At 40.4% G+C, this 21,835-nt stretch overlaps 1 protein-coding gene and 1 long non-coding RNA gene across 3 annotated transcripts in view; one reads left to right on the top strand and one right to left on the bottom strand.

Annotated features, from left to right (window-relative positions):
- prepl (prolyl endopeptidase like) overlaps nucleotides 1-21,835 on the top strand; it is a 33,839-nt gene that overhangs the window by 5,975 nt on the left and 6,029 nt on the right. For both annotated transcript variants that reach the window (XM_061965395.2, XM_061965385.2), the window contains exons 4-13: nucleotides 1,213-1,378; nucleotides 1,452-1,522; nucleotides 1,585-1,711; nucleotides 1,776-1,992; nucleotides 11,896-12,087; nucleotides 14,914-15,123; nucleotides 15,192-15,361; nucleotides 15,418-15,634; nucleotides 15,693-15,842; nucleotides 19,903-20,008. In XM_061965395.2, coding sequence (XP_061821379.2) covers nucleotides 1,213-1,378; nucleotides 1,452-1,522; nucleotides 1,585-1,711; nucleotides 1,776-1,992; nucleotides 11,896-12,087; nucleotides 14,914-15,123; nucleotides 15,192-15,361; nucleotides 15,418-15,634; nucleotides 15,693-15,842; nucleotides 19,903-20,008 — 1,626 coding nt within the window. The remainder of the gene's footprint in view (nucleotides 1-1,212; nucleotides 1,379-1,451; nucleotides 1,523-1,584; nucleotides 1,712-1,775; nucleotides 1,993-11,895; nucleotides 12,088-14,913; nucleotides 15,124-15,191; nucleotides 15,362-15,417; nucleotides 15,635-15,692; nucleotides 15,843-19,902; nucleotides 20,009-21,835) is intronic.
- On the bottom strand, nucleotides 87-20,085 carry LOC133609658 (uncharacterized). The gene is made up of 3 exons (XR_009815748.2): nucleotides 19,909-20,085; nucleotides 1,821-1,975; nucleotides 87-1,707 (listed from the first exon to the last, which is right to left on the bottom strand). It is a non-coding gene; the product is annotated as an uncharacterized lncRNA (long non-coding RNA).

Below are 21,835 nucleotides of genomic sequence, written 5' to 3'. Positions count from 1 at the left end.
AGTTAGTAACTGAGTTACTTTTGAAATAAAGTAACTAGTAACTGTAACTAGTTACTGGTTTTCAGTAACTAACCCAACACTGAATGCCAGCATAAAGTGCATTGCAGTAGTCCAGGCGAATTGAAATAAAAGCATGCACGACTTGTTCAAAAAGGTTAAAAGATAAAAACGGTTTTACCTTTGCTAAAAGACGAAGATGATAAAAACACGATTTTAAAACGCCATTGACTTGTTTGTCAAGTTTAAAATCGCTGTCTATAGTGACGCCAAGGCTGATGACTTTGGGACGCACATCATTTTGCAATGGTCCCAAGTCAGTTAGGGCCGGAGCAAAAACTAAAATTTCCGTTTTTCCCTCATTCATTATTAAAAAATTCTGGGCTAACCAAGCCTTGACGTCGCATAGACAGTTGAGAAGAGATGTCAGGGGGGCGTGACCTTTTGAAATCGTCATATAAATTTGGCAGTCGTGTGCGTGCATTTTGTTTACATCCGGTTTCGGTAGCACGGTTTTCACTGGATAAAGTCTTTTTTCGGTGGTCAGGTTTTGGTACATCATTTGTCAAAAGTGCAAAAATAATAGGCTATATTTATATATATACCAATTCATACTGTAACGACCATCTAATGTTTTTTGTTTGTATTTGATGTCAGTTTTTCGTATGTTTACAAACACACCGTCCATGCCTGAAAGGTGATTGGCGGAGAATGAGCAAGCGAAGACTCAAGGAGACGAAAGTGTTTTCATGGGAGGTAAAACCTGTTGGAATTGTGCCGTTGTTTATTATCATAAGATTGGTAATAAAAGTTAAAAATAGTGTCTGACTTTGTGTGATTTCTTCTGGGGCTTACAATACATTATACTACTTTAATTTGTTTTGAAGTACAAGTATGAATACAAAGTTATTAATCGTGATTACAATATAATCGTGGTTATTATTTTTGCCACAATCGTCCAGCCCTATTTGTGACAGTCTTCCAGGAATATGGGAAACACTGGCTCAGTAGTCACATGTGTGAAGTCATGTGGATCACCGGAGAAAAAGTGTTGTACATTATTCGGTACTGTCGATATAGATAAAAGCAGATATCAATGTATTTCTTGCTTGTTGGTATCGAAGTATCGATACGTTTGACCACCCAAATAAGCAAGTATGAACAGTTCCTAAAAACAAATATATGCACCAGTATTGATAGACTCAATACTTGCAGGTGAGTCAGAACCAGAGCAGGTTGTTCACCTGGGACAGATCCCTGTTGGTGAGGAAGACGATGAGGAGACAGGACCTGAAGAGTGGACGGTGCAGAGAATGCGTCTGTCCCCTCAGGAGAAGCATCTCGCCGTCACAGTGAAGGCACAACACAAGCAAGCTTTAAGGTCCACAGAAGAGAAGATCATCACACGTGAGTTATTTTGCACTGAAATGATGTTTTGTGACGATGTCACTCAGGTGTGCGCTGGTGAAGCTCGGACTGAAAAGATCTCATGTTCTGCTCACACTGGACCACGTCTTCAGCTTCGGTACGCTTTGGATCACACTAGTTTGAGTAATGTCAAGGAGTAACAGAAGTGTGTCTTCCCAGAGTGGGCCACAGATGAGGTTTTGTTCTACACAAGCCAAGAGGGTCTGCGGTGCCACAGAGTCCACCGTCTGGACTTGACTCCGCACGGGAGCAACGTACGATCCGTTTACCAGGAATCCCAGCCTGAGTGAGTGAAGGAGATGTTTGTTTTTGCCGCGCCGTCTTTTACCTCAAAAACTGTCCCCTCCTAGTGTGTTTGTGGAGGTGGTCCTCTCCAGAGACCAAAAGCTGCTCACCATCAACAGCAGCAGCAGGACCAGCTCAGAGGTTCTGATGGTCGATGTCTCCGATCCCCGTCTAGAACCCGTCATGGTTCAGCCGCGCCAGCCGGAGCTGTTGTACCACCTGGAGCACTGGAGGCGGAGCTTGATCGTACTCGCCAACACGGGGCCTGGCCAGGAATATCAGGTAGGAGAGTGTCAACAACAATTAAATTAGATCTATGTTAAAACGGACAAAATATTACAAACTCCGTTTCCATATGAGTTGGGAAATTGTGTTAGATGTAAATATAGACAGAATACAATGATTTGCAAATCATTTTCAACCCATATTCAGTTGAATATGCTACAAAGACAACATATTTGATGTTCAAACTGATAAACGTTTTTTTTTTTTTTTGCAAATAATCATTAACTTTAAAATTTGATGCCAGCAACACGTGACAAAGAAGTTGGGAAAGGTGGCAATAAATACTGATAAAGTTGAGGAATGCTCATCAAACACTTATTTGGAACATCCCACAGGTGAACAGGCAAATTGGGAACAGGTGGGTGCCATGATTGGGTATAAAAGTAGATTCCATGAAATGCTCAGTCATTCACAAACAAGGATGGGGCGAGGGTCACCACTTTGTCAACAAATGCGTGAGCAAATTGTTGAACAGTTTAAGAAAAACCTTTCTCAACCAGCTATTGCAAGGAATTTAGGGATTTCACCATCTACGGTCCGTAATATCATCAAAGGGTTCAGAGAATCTGGAGAAATCACTGCACGTAAGCAGCTAAACCTGTGACCTTCGAAACCTCAGGCAGTACTGCATCAACAAGCGACATCAGTGTGTAAAGGATATCACCACATGGGCTCAGGAAAACTTCAGAAACCCACTGTCAGTAACTACAGTTGGTCGCTACATCTGTAAGTGCAAGTTAAAACTCTCCTATGCAAAGCGAAAACCGTTTATCAACAACACCCAGAAACGCCGTCGGCTTCGCTGGGCCTGAGCTCATCTAAGATGGACTGATACAAAGTGGAAAAGTGTTCTGTGGTCTGACGAGTCCACATTTCAAATTGTTTTTGGAAACTGTGGACGTCGTGTCCTCCGGACCAAAGAGGAAAAGAACCATCCGGATTGTTATAGGCGCAAAGTTGAAAAGCCAGCATCTGTGATGGTATGGGGGTGTACTAGTGCCCAAGACATGAGTAACTTACACATCCATTAATGTTGAAAGGTACATACAAGTTTTGGAGCAACATATGTTGCCATCCAAGCAACGTTACCATGGACGCCCCTGCTTATTTCAGCAAGACAATGCCAAGCCACGTGTTACATCAACGTGGCTTCATAGTACAAGAGTGCGGGTACTAGACTGGCCTGCCTGTAGTCCAGACCTGTCTTCCATTGAAAATGTGTGGCACATTATGAAGCCTAAAATACCACAACAAAGACCCGCGGACTGTTGAACAACTTAAGCTGTACATCAAGCAAGAATGGGAAAGAATTCCACCTGAGAAGCTTAAAAAATGTGTCTCCTCAGTTCCCAAACGTTTACTGAGTGTTGTTAAAAGAAAAGGTGATGTTACACAGTGGTGAACATGCCCTTTCCCAACTACTTTGGCACGTGTTGCAGCCATGAAATTCTAAGTTAATTATTATTTGCAAAAAAAAATAAAGTTTATGAGTTTGAACATCAAATATGTTGTCTTTGTAGTGCATTCAACTGAATATGGGTTGAAAATGATTTGCAAATCATTGTATTCTGTTTATATTTACATCTAACACAATTCCCCAACTTATATGGAAATGGGGTTTGTACAAACAGTCCTTAAAAGTGGGCTCGGCCTGGAGGAAGACTTTGGCACGTATGTAAGACCGCCCACAAATCGGCGCATTCTGAAGACACAGTCAGAAAACAAAATGTATAATATATATCAGTGGTTCTTAAAAGTTTTTTCATATGATGTATCACCACAGAAAATACTTGGCTCTCCAAGTACCACCATAATGACCAACATTAAAATACAGTAGCATAATTAGGCTCATTAAAAACAAGGCAGAGGTTTAATTTAACAAGTATAATATTTTTGGCTACTGTAACATTACACAGTTTGAACAGTAACACTGTGTTTGAATATAAGAAAATAAAACACTACTTAAATCTAGGGCTGCAACTAACGATTAATTTGATAATCGATTAATCTGTCGATTATTACTTCGATTGATCGATTGATAATCGAATAAAAGAGACAAACTACATTTCTATCCTTTCCAGTATTTTATTGGGAAAAAAACAGCATACTGGCACCATACTTATTTTGATTATTGTTTCTCAGCTGTTTGTACATGTTGCAGTTTATAAATAAAGGTTTATTAAAAAAAATAAAAATAAAAAAAATTGCCTCTGCGCATGCGCATAGCATAGATCCAACGAATCGATGACTAAATTAATCGCCAACTATTTTTATAATCGATTTTAATCGATTTAATCGATTAGTTGTTGCAGCCCTACTTAAATCAAGTGATTACACCTACAGTACCATATTATATATATGATACAACCCTGTTTAAAACGGCCTTCGAGCCACATTACTTCAAATGTACTTATAAAGTGCTCCTGTCCCAATTGATTATCTTTGACTCGTGTTTGTTATGCAGTAGATCACTAAAAATAGCAAAACACTCCTGTAATACATAGGATCTTTGACTAGTATGTTTGTAATAGGTCCTTAAAAACGGCAACGCGCTGCTGTCTTTGAGGCTATTTGTACATTTCTAAAAATAGCAAAGCATTTCTGTCTTAAAGAGCGTCTTGGACCAGCTTTATTGCAGTAAACTCTTAAAAACAGCGAAGTGCAACCGTCATACAGATTATTTTTTACTAGTATTTTTTGCAGTTGATCATTATAAACAGCAGAGAGATCCCGCCATATAGAGGCTCTTTGACTCCTTATCATATAGAAAATGTTTGACCAGTGTTTTTGTGGTAAATTATATACTTAGTAAATCCCAAAAGATCAATAAATTATTTTTTCTCAGTATATTCCTAAAAACAGCAGGACGCTGCTGTCGTAAGGATCATTTTGGACTGGTGCTTTTTTTCCCCCCAGTGGATAAATAAAAACAGCAGACCAATCCTGCCATATGGAGGCTCTTTGACTAATTCTTAAAAACAGCTGAGAGATGCTGTCATATTGAGTCTCATGGACGAACGGCTTTGCTGTCGATTCCTAAAAACAGCAAAGCACTCCTGTCATATGGAGGATCTTTGACTAATGTTTTCGCAGTTGATTCCTCATAACAGCAACGCGCCACTATCATATAGATATTTTGTTACTTGTGTTTTTTGCAGTGGATAGTTAAAAACAGCAGACCAATCTTGTCATGGCTCTTTGACTGATTGAATCTTAAAAACAGCACAGTACCCTTTTCATACAAAGGATTTCTGACTTATGTTTTTGTTGTAGATTCCAAAAATAGCAAAGCGCTATTGTCATATAGATCATTTTTAATTAGTGTTTTTGCAGCGGATCATTAAAACAGCAAAAAGATCCTGTCATGTAGAAGCTCTTTGACAAACCATTTTGCAGTATATTCTTAGCAGAGCACCTCTGACGTACAAAAGATCTTTGACTAATATTTTTGCAGTATATTCCTAAAAACAGCAGAGCACTAATGTTTTATAGAGGCTCTTTGCCAACTAATTTTGCTGTATAATCCTAAAAACAACTGAGCACTCCTGTCATGCCAAGGATCTTTGACTACCATTTTTGTAGTTAATTCCTAAAAACAGCAGAGTTGCTGCTGTCGTATAGATAATTTTTACCAGTTTTTGCAGTGTATCATTAAAAACAGCATATACTCATATACTCTTTGACAAGTGTTTTTGTAGTAGATTCCTAAAAACAGCAGGGTGCTGCTGTCGTATAGATCATTTTTGACTGGTGTTTTTTCCAGTGGATCGTTAAAAACAGCAGATTAATCCTGTCATATGCAGGCTCTGACCACAGAGTTTTCCTTTGTCCATGTGATGTCAGATGAAACAAAAATTGAGCTGTTTAGCCACAATACCCAGCAATATGTTTGAAGGAGAAAAGGTGAGGCCTTTAATCCCAGGAACACCATTCCTACCGTCAAGCATGGTGGTGGTAGTATTATGCTCTGGGCCTGTTTTGCTGCCAATGGAACTGGTGCTTTACAGAGAGTAAATGGGACAATGAAAAAGGAGGATTACCTCCAAATTCTTCAGGACAACCTAAAATCCTCAGCCCGGAGGTTGGGTCTTGGGCGCAGTTGGGTGTTCCAACAGGACAATGACCCCAAACACACGTCAAAAGTGGTAAAGGAATGGCTAAATCAGGCTAAAATTAAGGTTTTAGAATGGCCTTCCCAAAGTCTTGACTTAAACGTGTGGACAATGCTGAAGAAACAAGTCCATGTCAGAAAACCAACACATTTTGTCAAGAGGAGTGGTCAAAAATTCAACCAGAAGCTTGTGGATGGCTACCAAAAGCTAACATGACTCTTGCCAGATCCTTGTAGTTCGCTGAGCTCCACACAAGGATCTTGGCTCGAGGGCAATGCAAACTCCTTCAAGATAGCAAAAAATAATGAACCAATCAGGATCGCCGGGCGGGATTTCATAGATGTGACGTAGCGCCGAAGCCACTGTTTGATTTTAACAACAATTGCGGCACGCAGCGAGGAGTCTTGTGCTGACATTGATTCTGCTATTGCAACTGTTTTGCGACATCGATCGTCTACTGACACTGCTGCGTTGTTTCAGTAAAAGTTCTCTAACTTTTCGCTCTGTCGTGGTGAAGATAAGGTACTTTTAAAAAAAATTAATAAAATAAAATAAGATAAATAAATTAAAAACATTTTTTTGAATAAAAAAGAAAGTAAAACAATACAAAAACAGTTACATAGAAACTAGTAATTAATGAAAATGAGTAAAATTAACTGTTAAAGGTTAGTACTATTAGTGGACCAGCAGCACGCACAATCATGTGTGCTTACGGACTGTATCCCTGCAGACTGTATTGATATATATTGATATATAATGTAGGAACCAGAATATTAATAACAGAAAGAAACAACCCTTTTGTGTGAATGAGTGTAAATGGGGGAGGGAGGTTTTTTTGGGTTGGTGCACTAATTGTAAGTGTATCTTGTGTTTTTTAATAAAAACAAATAATAAAAAAAACGATACCGATAATTTCCGATATTACATTTTAACGCATTTATCGACATCTCTAGTCATTATCCAATATGTTGGCTGTTCTGTTTTGGATTTCCCAGCGTCGCTCTCATCAGCGTCACGGGTTGATTTCGATGTGAGTGGTTGAAGTAGCACGTCATTCAAGATAAAGAACAAGTAGTTTATCCAATCACATACAACAATTTTTTTTTTTTTTTTTTTACAAGGCCCCGCCTTCTGAAATACATCTCCTATTGAGAAGTCCCAGATCCTTGTGTGGAGCTCAGCGAACTACAAGGATCTGGCGAGAGTCATGTTAACCAAAAGTGCCTTATTGCAGTGAATCTTACCAAGGGACATGTAACCAAATATTAACATTGCTGTATGTATACTTTTGACCCAGTAGATTTAGTCACATTTTCAGTAGACCCATAATAAATTCATAAAATAACTAAACTTCATGTTTTTTTGTGACAAACAAGTATGTGCTCCAATCACTCTATCACAAAAATAAGAGTTGTAGAAATGATTGGAAACTTAAGACAGCCATGACATTATGTTCTTTACAAGTGTATGTAAACTTTTGACCACGACTGTAGATATCTTTTTACTTGCATGTTTTTTGCAGTGAATCATTCAAAACAACACAGCAATTTTGTCATTTGCAGGTTTTTTGACTAGTGTTTTTGCAGTAAATTCTTAAAAACAGCATAGTGCAACTGTCACTTTGATCATTTTTTACTTGTGTTTTTGCAGTGGTTTATTAAAAACAGCAGTGTGATACCGTCATACAGATGCTATTTGACTAGTGTTTTTGCAGTAGATTCCTAAAAACTGCAGAGCATTCCTGTCATATGGCAGATCTTTGACTAGTGTTTTTGCAGTAGAGTCCCAAGAACAGCAAAGTGCTACTGTCATATAAATATTTTTTTACTCGCGTGTTCTTCTGCAGTGGATCATTAAAAACAGCAAAGCAATCGTGTCATTTGTAGGTTCTTTGATTAGTGTTTTTGCAGTAGATTCATGAAAAATAGCTACTGTCACAATCATCATTTTTGACTTGTGTTTTTGCTGTGGCTCATTAAAAACAGCACTGTGATCCTGTCATTTAGATGCTCTGTGACTCGTGTTTTTGCAGTAGATTTCTAAAAACAGCAGAGCTCTCCTGTCAAACTATTCTGATTCTGATGATTCTGATTCTGAGATTGTGGATGTTTGACTAATACTTTTGCAGTACATTCTTAACAACAGCAGAGCGCTACTGTCCTATTGATATTTTTTGACTAGTGTTTTTGCAGTAGATTAAAAACAGGACAGCAATCCTGTTATATATAGGCTCTTTGACTAGTGTTTTTTGCAGTAGATTAAAAACAGGAGAGCAAACCTGTTATATATATAGGCTCTTTGACTAGTGTTTTTGCAGTAGATTCCTAAAAACAGCAGAGAACCCGTCATACAGAGGATTTTTTACTTATGTTTTTGTCATATAGTCTAAAAGCAGCAAATTGCTACTGTTTTATGGAGGCTCTTTGACTGTGTTTGCAGTAGATTCCTAAAAACAGCAGCTCGCTACTGTCATAAATATTTTTTGACTAGTGTTTTTTGTAGTGGATTAAAAACAAGCGAGTAATCCTGTTATATATAGGCTCTTTGACTAGTGTTTTTAAGTATATTGCTAAAAACAGCAGAGCACCCCTGTCGTACAGAGGATTTTTTACTTTAAGTTTTTGCCGTGGATTCTAAAAACAGCAAATCGCTATTGTCCTATGGAGGCTCTTTGAATTGTGTTTTTTGCAGTAGATTTCTAAAAACAGCAGCGCACCCCTGTCATACAAACTATTTTTTACTTCATGTTTTTGCCGTAGATTCTAAAAACAGCAAATCGCTATTGTCCTATGGAGGCTCTTTGAATTGTGTTTTTGCAGTAGATTTCTAAAAACAGCAGCGCACCAATGTCATACAAAATCTTTTTTACTTAACGCTTTTGCCGTAGATTCTAAAAACAGCAAATTGCTATTGTCCTATGGAGGCTCTTTGACTTGTCTTTTTGCAGTAGATTCCTAAAAACAGCAAAGCTCTGCTGTCTTTTGAAGTACCTTTTGGCCAATGTTTTTGCAGCACATCATTACCGACAGCAAAGTGTTACTGTCATATAGAACAGTGTTTTTAAACCACTGTGCCGCGGCACATTAGTGTGCCGTGAGATACAGTCTGGTGTGCCGTGGGAGATTATCTAATTTCACCTATTTGGGTTAAAAATATTTTTTGCAAACCAGTAATTATAATCCGCAAATAATGTGCCGTTGTTGAGTGTCTGTAATGTCTGGAGATCGGCAGACTTACCACGTTATACTCTTCCATATCAGTAGGTGGCAGCAGGTAGCTAATTGCTTTGTAGATGTCGGAAACAGCGGGAGGCAGTGTGCAGGTAAAAAGGCGTCTAATGCTTAAACCAAAAATAAACAAAAGGTGAGTGTCCCGAAGAAAAGGCATTGAAGCTTAGGGAAGGCTATGCAGAACGAAACTAAAACTGAACATGCGGGCGGCATGGCGTAGTTGGTAGAGCAACCGTGCCAGAAACCTGAGGGTTGCAGGTTCGCTCCCCGCCTCTTACCATCCAAAAATCGCTGCCGTTGTGTCCTTGGGCGGGACACTTCACCCTTTGCCCCCGGTGCCACTCACACCGGTGAATTGAATGATGAATGATAGGTGGTGGTCAGAGGGGCCGTTGGCGCAAATTGCAGCCACGCTTCCGTCAGTCTATCCCAGGGCAGCTGTGACTATGAAAGTAGCTTACCACCACCAGGTGTGAATGATTGATGGGTTCTACATGTAAAGCGACTTTGGGTACTTAGAAAAGCGCTATATAAATCCCAGTTGTTGTAGTTGTTGAACTGGCTACAAAGTAAACAAAAACAGAATGCTGGACGACAGCAAAGACTTACTGTGGAGCAAAGACGGCGTCCACAAAGTACATCCGAACATGACATGACAATCAACGTCTACACAAAGAAGGATAAAAACAACTGAAATATCCTTGATTGCTAAAACAAAGCAGGTGTGGGGAATAGCGGTCAAGGAAGACATGAAACTGCTACAGGAAAATACCAAATAAAGAGAAAAAGCCACCAAAATAGGAACGCTAGACAAGAACTAAAACACTACACACAGGAAAACAGCAAACAACTCAAAATAAGTCAGGGCGTGATGTGACAGGTCGTGACAGTACACCTACTTTGAGACAAGAGCTATATTGATGCATGCTTGGTTATGGTTTAAAGTCATATCCAACAATTGCGACAACAACTTTTTACTGTCAATATTGGCTGCTGAGTTTCATTTTTTAATGATTTCAGCTGGTGGTGTGCCTCCGTATTTTTTATCAATGAAAAAAATGTGCCTTGGCTCAACAAAGGTTGAAAAACACTGATATAGAGGATCTTGGACAGGCACGTTTGCAGTAGATCAGGGGTCGGCAACCCGCGGCTCTTTGATCACTCTGATGCGGCTCAGCCGCATACTTGACGATCCCCCGGATTTCAGTGCCTCTCCCGGAAATCTGGCGGGGCAAACATTCTCCGATTTTCACCCGGACAACAATATTGAGGACGTGCCGAGATGGCATTGCCTTTAACGTCCTCTACAACATGTCGTCGCGTCCGCTTTTACACCATGCTATCTGCGTGCCGGCCTGGTCACATGTAGTATGCGGCCTTTGCCTACACACGTAAGTGACTGCAATGCATACTTGGTCAATAACCATACAGGTCACACTAAAGGGTTGTGATATAAAGAACTTTAACACTCTTACTAATATGCGCCACACTGTGAACCCACACCAAACAAGAATGACAAACACATTTCGGGAGAACATCCGCACCGTAAGACAACATAAACACAACAGAACAAATACCCAGAATCCCAAGCATCCCTAACTCTTCCAGGCTACAATATACACCCCCCCCGCTACCACCCCCAACCCCGCCCACCTCAACCGTCATATTTAGGTGCGGGCCGCGTGTCTGAGATCCCTGGTTTATACATAGCACAAAGCAAACACATTTCGGGAGAACATCCGCACCGTAACACAACATATACACAACAGAACAAATACCCAGAATCCTATGCATCCCTAACTCTTCCAGGCTACAATATACACCCCCCCGCCACCACCCCCAACCCCGCCCACCTCAAGCGTCATATTTAGGTGCGGGCCGCGTGTCTGAGATCCCTGGTTTATACATAGCACAAAGCAAACACATTTCGGGAGAACATCCGCACCGTAACACAACAGAACAAATACCCAGAATCCCATGCATCCCTAACTCTTCCAGGCTACAATATACACCCCCCCCCACGCTACCACCCTCAACCCCGCCCACCTCAATCGTCATATTTAGGTGCGGGCCGCGTGTCTGAGATCCCTGGTTTATACATAGCACAAAGCAAAAAAAAAAAACTTTGTATGCAGTGTTATTTCATTTTAAATTTCAAAAGAGTTTTGTGGCTCCCATTGTTTTCTTCATTTTGTGAAACGGGTCACAATGGCTCTTTGAGTGGTAAAGGTTGCCGACCCCTGAGGTAGATCCTTAAAAACTGCACACCTCTTTTATCATATTGAAGATTTGTGCGTTTTTTTGCAGCCGGTCCTGAAAACCAGCAAAGCACTCGTGTCATACTAGTGGTAACATAGGGCTTCTTCTTCATTTATGGCTTTATTGTAACTCACATTTAGTGAAGTGTTCTCATATCACTGATGAAACATTGTATTTACTATATGTTATATCTAAATTATTATATACGTAATAAGAAGGTCACCTGAAACAATTGACTTTGTATTGTAGTAAGTTATTGATGATGATGTTCTGTAACATATTTTGGAATACTCATGCAGGTGGTGAAAGCCCCCCTCTCTGAGCCCTCCATGTTGTCCTGGCACACAGTGTTCACGCCCCGTGCTGGCACCGTGCTCAAAGACATGGACGTTGTCGAGGACCACTGTGTCCTGCTCGCGAAGACGGCAGCCAATGAGCTGGAGCTGATTGTGGTCCCACTGATCCAACCCAGCCAAGCGTACACTTTGCAGGTCAGTGCGTATATTTGTAATATCATTAATGTACACTACCTTGTTTATTTCGCTGAGCCCGGTGGGAATACCAAGCAATATCGCTGAGATTTGTGTCTGTAATGCAAAAGCTAACAGCGCAGGTTGCTAGACATAACTGAGGTGTTCCCCAAGGCACCCCTTTAAGTTCTCTCCTTTTTGGCAGTTACATTTTTTTTTTTTGCGTAATGTGATTTATATAACTAAGGTGTTGCTGTAGCTTGTTTACGTCAGATGTAGTCAGTAGTTTGCCATTAGGTATACTAGTGGTGTTCTTCAAGGTTCCATCTTAGGTACTCTCTTTTTTTCATCATTTGGGTTATTCAACAAGTGGCTCTCGCAAGTTCAGTTCAAAAAACCTGTGAGACTAAACATTTCCTATAACATTCCAATAAAATGCTGTCATAGAGATGATCTTTGACTAGCTTTTTTTTTTAAAAAGCTCCTCAAAAACAGCTTCTGTAACTCTTGACACCACACAATTCGATTCTTGGGGGTAACGATTCGATTCAGAGTCGATTCCTGATTCAAAACATTGGGTGCCAGGTCTTTGATTAACTATATTCCTCCATAACTATCTGTGTTGGCCCTGTGATGAGGTGGCGACTAGTCCAGGGTGTACCCCGCCTTCCGCCCGATTGTAGCTGAGATAGGCTCCAGCGACCCCAAAAGGGACAAGCGGTAGAAAATGGATGAATGGATGGAAAATAGACAAACAACTCTGACTTAAAAGAAACAGGTTTGGTTTTATAAAATTCTACCCAAACATTTACCATAGTCAAATAAAAAAAGTTCATGGACGCCCCTGCTTATTTCAGCAAGACAATGCCAAGCCACATTCAGCACGTGTTACAACAGCGTGGCTTCGTAAAAAAAGAGTGCGTGTACATTCCTGGCCCGCCTGCAGTCCAGACCTGTCTCCCATCGAAAATGTGTGGCACATTATGAAGCGTAAAATACGACAGTGGAGACCCCGGACTGTTGAACGACTGAAGCTCTACATAAAACAAGAATGGGAAAGAATTCCACTTTCAAAGCTTCAACAATTAGTTTCCTCAGTTCCCAATCGTTTATTGAGTGTTGTTAAAAGAAAAAGTGATGTAACACAGTGGTGAACATGCCCTTTCCCAACTACTTTGGCACGTGTTGCAGCCATGAAATTCTAAGTTAATTAGTATTTGCAAAAAAATAAAGTTTATGAGTTTGAACATCAAAAATCTTGTCTTTGTAGTGCATTCAATTGAATATGGGTTGAAAAGGATTTGCAAATCATTGTATTCTGTTTATATTTACATCGAACACAATTTCCCAACTCATATGGAAACGGGGTTTGTATATTGATGCATGCTTGGTTATGGTTTGAATTCATATCCAACAATTGCCAGAACAACGTTGTATTGTCAATATTGTCTGCTAAGTTAAATTTTTTAATGTTTTCTGCTGGTGGTGTGCCTCCGGAGTTTTTCAATGAAAAAAATGTGCCTTGGCTCAAAAAAGGTTGAAAATCACTGGCTTAGTCAACAGAATTTTTACGCAAAAAACAGTAGTAGTTTTTTTCAATTCACAGTAACATGCTGTAAAGAACAACATAAAATGTATTGTCATTTTTATGAAGTTGATGGGTCGTTTGCTGTAAAGTTAAGTATTTTTATTTAAACAAAAACATGTTTGGAAAGTATGTTAATATACTGTAATATTTGTTGCAATATTGGATACTATTCAAGTTTAAAATGTATGCAATTTCAAGCAGTACATATATCAAAATATATGTCAAAATGAAAAAAATCTATTACATTTAGTGAGAAAATATTAAGTACATTATTGACACTAGAGATGTTCGATAAATACTTTAAAATGTAATATCAGAAATTATCGGTATCGGTATCAAAAAGTAAAATTTATGACTTTTTAAAACGCCGCTGTACTGAGTGGTAAACGGACGTAGGGAGAAGTACAGAGCGCCAATAAACCTTAAAGGCACTGCCTTTGCGTGCCGGCCCAGTCACATAATATCTACGGCTTTTCACACACACAAGTGAATGCGATGCATACTTAGTCAACAGCCATACAGGTCACACTGAGGGTGGCCGTATAAACAACTTTAACACTGTTACAAATATGCGCCACACTGTGAACCCACACCAAACAAGAATGACAAACACATTTCGGGAGAACATCCGCACCGTAACACAACATAAACACAACAGAACAAATACCCAGAACCCCTTGCAGCACTAACTCTTCCGGGACGCTACAATGTACACCCCCCGCTACCCCCTACACCCCACCTCAACCCCGCCCCCCCAACCTTTTCATGAGCATGTCCCAAATTCCAAGCTGCTGTTTTGAGGCATGTTAAAAAAAATAATGCACTTTGTGACTTCAATAATAAAAATGGCAGTGCCATGTTGGCATTTTTTCCATAATGATTTATTTTGGAAAACCTTGTTACATTGTTTAATGCATCCAGCGGGACATCACAACAAAATTAGGCATAATAATGTGTTATTTCCACGACTGTATATATCTGTATCGGTTGATATCGGAATCGCTAATTAAGAGTTGGACAATATCGGATATCGGCAAAAAAAGCCATTATCGGACATCTCTAATTGACACATATCATTTCCAGGTGTTTGCGGGCCAGATCTGCGACACCTGTGGTCTATACAAAACAAAACATATTGAAGGGAGAATGCCGGCCCCTTGGTCCATAGCTTTTTGGAAAAGTGGCCCCCAAAACAACTAAAGCTTGAAAACCTAATCCTCGACTATACTCTTCAACTAATATTTTGTTGATGCTTGAAGCTCCCCTCCTGGGCCTGCAGCGTTGAAAGCAAGCGTCCGGGCCTTGCGGACCAACAAGGCGTGTTGGAGTTCCTCATCTCCTCTCCAGCCCACCCCCCCGTGTCCTACTGCCTGTACCCAGAGGAAGGGCTCCTTTTACCGGCCCCAGCTTGCTCTCCCGAGAACCAGGGGAGTGCGATCAGCACCATGCGCTTGCAGGCCTGCAGCCAAGTAAGAAGACAAAGTCTCGCAACAGAGGAAGTGATTGTTTTTAAGTGAATGAACGGTGATTTGTTCAGGATGGTACTCTGGTGCCGCTGACACTCCTGCACGGAGCAAAGTGCAGCAAAGAGACGCCTGTGCTGGTGCACGTCTACGGAGCTTACGGCAGGGACGTCAACATGGACTTCTGCCTGGAGAAAAGGCTTCTGCTGGAGCGCGGCTGGGCTCTAGCCTACTGTCATATCAGGTAATGCATGCGACCAAAAGAAGGCGGCATTGTTGTGACCTCCATTGTGTCGCCAGAGGGGGAGGAGAGCTCGGATTGTCCTGGCAAAGAGGAGCTCGCGTGGAGGGGAAGGTCAAAGGCGTGGAGGACCTGCAAGCCTGCCTCCATCACCTCTTCTCCTCAGGGGTCTCCAGCCCCTCGCTGACCGCCCTCACGGCCTGCAGCGCCGGCGCCGTGCCGGTGGGGGCCGTGTGCAACAGGCGACCAGACATGATGCAGGCGGTCGTACTGCAGGTGTGTTCCATGTTGCGTGTTTAAAGTACTTTGATAAACGTCCCAAACATTTTTTTAGAGTCCTTTCCTGGACGTGCTGGGAGCAATGGAGGACGCCCAGCTGCCTCTCACCGTGGAGGACAGGGAAGAGTGGGGGGACCCCGTCGGTAACCCAAAACATAGACTCGCTATCGCCTCCTATTGCCCAGTTCGCAACATTACACCACAGGTAAAGAAACTATCACCACCTGCTGTCTAATTAGTAACATTACCATCCAAATAGACACAAAACATGCGCATTACTGCCACCTAATGTCCGGTTTGTAACATTACTAGTTAATTATCAAGCAAAAATATTCATAACTGCCACTTAATGTTTAAATTTTAATATTACTCATCAATTAGAAGCAAAAAATACTCAATGACACCTAACATTATTCATCAATTCAAAGCAAAAGAGACTTATTACTGCCACCTAAAGTCTGGTTTACTCATCACCAGTGTTGGGTTAGTTACTGAAAAGCAGTAACTAGTTACAGTTACTAGTTACTTCATTTCAAAAGTAACTCAGTTACTAACTCAGTTACTTACACCAAAAAGTAATGCGTTACTGTGAAAAGTAACTATTTAGTTCCTTTTTTTTTTTTAAAGCTCCCATTAATACCCTTTTAGCTTTCATTTCAGTACTGTTATTGCACTGGAGAATAATACAATCTGTTGATCAACTTGACATGCATTTGCATCACTGAACTCTGCTAAGCAATGTGGTCTACATACAATACACAAAGACAAAGATATGTTTCAAAGGCCAATTTGTTTCTGGCCAGAACAAATTGACAAAACTATTTTAAATAGCTGCAACATAACATACATAAGTAACAAACAGTATAATAACAGCATAGCTGTAAAGCAAGAAAGGCACACACTACATACACAAAGCCTAACCAGGCATTTTTTCCTCAAGTAATTCTGACACAAAATCATGTCTGAAGCCCAGAACACTCTACACATTTCCCCGGTTTTAGTTTAGAGATAAAGAAAGATTGGCCTGGCCCACTAGAATCCCTCTTTATGTTTGTGAACTTTATAGTCTATACATTTAGAGTGATGTGATAATCAAACACTCTAGAAGTCTAGAATGAAAGAGTATATAAGAGAATTGACAGCAACGTTCCCTCTAAGGTGCGCGCCTGTGCAATTGCGCACTGCTCAAGCGTCCTCTGCGCACGACAAATCTATGCCACGCACAAAATCAAATAAAAAAATAAGCGCATAACAATTTTCGACACGACACAGAAAACAGTTTTCGTCATCATTTTTCAAATATTGTAACGTCTGTCGAGACGCTTCAAGGACATGAATTCCATCCATCACTTTACTGAGCAAAACTCTTTGTCGGCCATAAACACATCACCAAAACATTAGTAAAAAAAATGACATCTAGCAAAAGTGGTCATTTTCTGCAGTATAAACCAGACCAAAAGCAACTTTGTTATATCAACAGCAGCCGCTCGCTCTTTCTCACTTGCGCCAACACATGCACATATGGCACTTAGCCAGTGATGCGTTTACAGCCACACAAAAAGTCGGACAACTCCAACACCACACATCAACTGTAATTCCAGGTCGTTACTCTATGATTTACCAATCAAATGTGTGCTTATTCTAGTGTCATTTTTTAGGAATCTTAATTTATAAATATCAATCATTAAATGCTGTTAGTATATTAAATAAATACTAATAAAAATATATTTTTTACAAACAGGAAGTTGCAGGAATGTACACATGATCCCCTGCTTACATATCATTGTGCAACATGTGAATGTTTTAATGGGAACTAAATGCAATGTCTGAAAGGGGTACAAATTATTTCCAAAGCAGGACCTCCATCCAGACAAACAATACAAGTACACAGTTCATGAAAAACAATATTTGTTGTTATTGTCATTGTAAGTGGGCCTAAACACTTAATTTAGAAATGGAAATGACTGCTGTCATTTGATTATAATATTAAGAGAATGTTGTCTGTCTATCTGTGTTGGCCCTGCGATGGGTGGGGACTTGTCCAGAGTGTACCCCGCCTTCCGCCCGAATGCAGCTGAGATAGGCTCCAGGGACCCCGAAAGGGACAAGCGGTAGAAATGGATGGATGGATGGAGATTGAACTTGTTATTTAGTCAGGTTTGGGACAGGTGTGCTGCTGGTGTAGCCACAGTGTGCACGTCTGATGTTGCTCACATGGGCTCCACTGAATGCTCAGGGAGTTTTTGCGTTTGCTCACACACATGAACAATTAGAGGGAACATTGATTGACAGAGTGTGTGTACCTTCAGCGCTGAATGATGAGCAGAGGCAGAGTTAATCCTTAAATGGTGGTGGTGGAGGTGAAGTGGCATTGGAGTCTCTATCTCTCTTTACTAGCTTCGTCGAAGCATGTTGCTATGTAGCTTGTTTCAGCAGATTTGAATTGCTGTTTTGGGCAGTAGATGGGATCTTTGATCCAAAGCACAATTTACATTTAACTAAAATGTTCTTTTCTTTGTGCTCGACAAAAGAAAAGTAGTGAAAATATCTCCATGTTAGCAAACTCGACTTCTGGCTCCACCATGATCAGACACGCCCCCCCCTCTCCTCCCTCCCCACACTCACACTCACACCCAGACACACACAGAGCGCATGTCTCTCTTCTCCGGCTTGGGACACAAGAAGAATCAGAACGATGACACTGCAGCGCTCCGATAAAACACACTTTATACTACATAAAAAGTAACGTAAAATAACGCAGTAACGCATCATGTAATAACGGTAACTGAGTTACTGAATATAAAAAATAACGCGTTAGATTACTAGTTAAGTTTATTTTGATATTTACCTCAGAAGGCTGCAAATAGAAAAGAGGCATTCAATTTTTTTATTTTTTTTATTTGATATGCCATTGATATTTTTTTATTATTATTATTATTATTTGAAACTCGATTTTGCATGTCACTGTTAAGTTATATAAGCCTTGCTTGTTCAATAGTCAATGCAAAACTTGTTTGGGTCCCTATTAAAAGGTTAATTTGTTTAACCTTGGCCCGCGGCTTTGTTCAGTTTTAAATTTTGGCCCACTCTGTATTTGAGTTTGACACCCCCGGTTTACACAGTCACCTTTAGGGAACCTCTGACGGTATGGGGCCAAAAAAACAGGTCCCCTAAAGGGAAACCTTTTTAAGTGATAGTCATATCCATTCTGAAGATGCCTAAGTCAGAGGTCGGCAACGCAAAATGTTGAAAGAGCCATATTGGACCAAAAATACAAAAACACATCTGTCTGGAGCCGCAAAAAATTAAAAGCCATATTACATACAGATAGTGTGTCATGAGATATAAATTGAATTAAGAGGACTTAAAGGAAACTAAATGAGCTCAAATATAGCTACAAATGAGGCATAATGATGCAATATGTATATATAGCCTGCCTAAATAGCATGTTAGCATCGATTAGCTTGCAGTCATGCAGTGACCAAATATGTCTGATTAGCACTCCACACAAGTCAATAACATCAACAAAACTCACCTTTCATGCACAACGTTAAAAGTTTGGTGGACAAAATGAGACAGAAAAAGAAGTGGCATAAAACACGTCCTAGAAAGTCGGAGAAAGTTATACATGTAAACAAACTACAGTGAGTTCAATGACCGCCAAAATTAGTAGGACAAAACGGCGCTCGCCAAATACTCGAATCAGAGAAGCATGTTTAATATAAACAGTGTGCTTTGTAACAATTAGGGAGGCTTGTGTCATGTTTGTCCTTCTACAGAAACCATATTAAAACAAAAAATAGATTTTTTTCCCCTCATCTTTTTCCATTTTTCATACATTTTTTAAAAAGCTCCAGAGAGCCACTAGGGCGGCGCTAAAGAGCCGCATGCGGCTCCAGAGCCGCGGGTTGCCGACCCCTGGCCTAAGTGATCATGTCATATTTAATTTGAACTTTTTATTTTTTATTTTATTGTATTTTTTTTTTTTAAATGGTCCTCAGTAGTCACGTACAAATTTGTGTGAATTATGCAAAATTATTAAAATGTGGTCCCCATGAACCATATTAACTCTTTTTCCCCAGGGTCCCCAGTAAGAATGATCAGCACATTACTTCATCAATCCAGAGATTTAAAGACGTGTATGAGCTAACTGGGCCGTGGCCATTTTACCTCACTTTTTTATGCCTCCACTACCTGTAGAAAGTGATGATCAAAAACTTGGTCCCCATTCCAAATGATAACCAGTGTGTGTGTGTGTGTGTTAGCGCTACCCGTCCATGCTGCTGATGGCCTCCAGCGCGGACAGCAGGGTGCCTCTGGCCGGTGTCCTGAAGTACGTCGAGAAGCTGAAAGAAGCGGCGGCGAAAATAGGTACTGTACATTCGGCTAACAAATTGTGCACATCCACGCTTGCCATTGTCATATTTGCCAACCTTGAGACCTCCGATTTCGGGAGGTGGGGGCGTGGTTAAGAGGGGAGGAGTATATTGACAGCTGGAATTCACCAAGTCAAGTATTTCATACACATATACAGGTAAAAGCCAGTAAATTAGAATATTTTGAAAAACTTGATTTATTTCAGTAATTGCATTCAAAAGGTGTAACTTGTACATTATATTTATTCATTGCACACAGACTGATGCATTCAAATGTTTATTTCATTTAATTTTGATGATTTGAAGTGGCAACAAATGAAAATCCAAAATTCCGTGTGTCACAAAATTAGAATATTACTTAAGGCTGATACAAAAAAGGGATTTTTAGAAATGTTGGCCAACTGAAAAGTATGAAAATGAAAAATATGAGCATGTACAATACTCAATACTTGGTTGGAGCTCCTTTTGTCTCAATTACTGCGTTAATGCGGCGTGGCATGGAGTCGATGAGTTTCTGGCACTGCTCAGGTGTTATGAGAGCCCAGGTTGCTCTGATAGTGGCCTTCAACTCTTCTGCGTTTTTGGGTCTGGCATTCTGCATCTTCCTTTTCACAATACCCCACAGATTTTCTATGGGGCTAAGGTCAGGGGAGTTGGCGGGCCAATTTAGAACAGAAATACCATGGTCCGTAAACCAGGCACGGGTAGATTTTGCGCTGTGTGCAGGCGCCAAGTCCTGTTGGAACTTGAAATCTCCATCTCCATAGAGCAGGTCAGCAGCAGGAAGCATGAAGTGCTCTAAAACTTGCTGGTAGACGGCTGCGTTGACCCTGGATCTCAGGAAACAGAGTGGACCGACACCAGCAGATGACATGGCACCCCAAACCATCACCCAACCATGCAAATTTTGCATTTCCTTTGGAAATCGAGGTCCCAGAGTCTGGAGGAAGACAGGAGAGGCACAGGATCCACGTTGCCTGAAGTCTAGTGTAAAGTTTCCACCATCAGTGATGGTTTGGGGTGCCATGTCATCTGCTGGTGTCGGTCCACTCTGTTTCCTGAGATCCAGGGTCAACGCAGCCGTCTACCAGCAAGTTTTAGAGCACTTCATGCTTCCTGCTGCTGACCTGCTCTATGGAGATGGAGATTTCAAGTTCCAACAGGACTTGGCGCCTGCACACAGCGCAAAATCTACCCGTGCATGGTTTACGGACCATGGTATTTCTGTTCTAAATTGGCCCGCCAACTCCCCTGACCTTAGCCCCATAGAAAATCTGTGGGGTATTGTGAAAAGGAAGATGCAGAATGCCAGACCCAAAAACGCAGAAGAGTTGAAGGCCACTATCAGAGCAACCTGGGCTCTCATAACACCTGAGCAGTGCCAGAAACTCATCGACTCCATGCCACGCCGCATTAACGCAGTAATTGAGGCAAAAGGAGCTCCAACCAAGTATTGAGTATTGTACATGCTCATATTTTTCATTTTCATACTTTTCAATTGGCCAACATTTCTAAAAATCCCTTTTTTGTATTAGCCTTAAGTAATATTCTAATTTTGTGACACACGGAATTTTGGATTTTCATTTGTTGCCACTTCAAATCATCAAAATTAAATGAAATAAACATTTGAATGCATCAGTCTGTGTGCAATGAATAAATATAATGTACAAGTTACACCTTTTGAATGCAATTACTGAAATAAATCAAGTTTTTCAAAATATTCTAATTTACTGGCTTTTACCTGTATGTATGTATGTATATATATATATATATATATATATATATATATATATATATATATATATATATATATATAATGAAT

The sequence above is a fragment of the Nerophis lumbriciformis genome, linkage group LG02, assembly GCF_033978685.3.
Source record: "Nerophis lumbriciformis linkage group LG02, RoL_Nlum_v2.1, whole genome shotgun sequence".
NCBI classification, from domain to species: Eukaryota; Metazoa; Chordata; class Actinopteri; order Syngnathiformes; family Syngnathidae; genus Nerophis; species Nerophis lumbriciformis.
The sequence above is the reverse complement of the archived record's forward strand: the minus strand, read 5'-3'. Positions and strand labels throughout refer to the sequence as shown.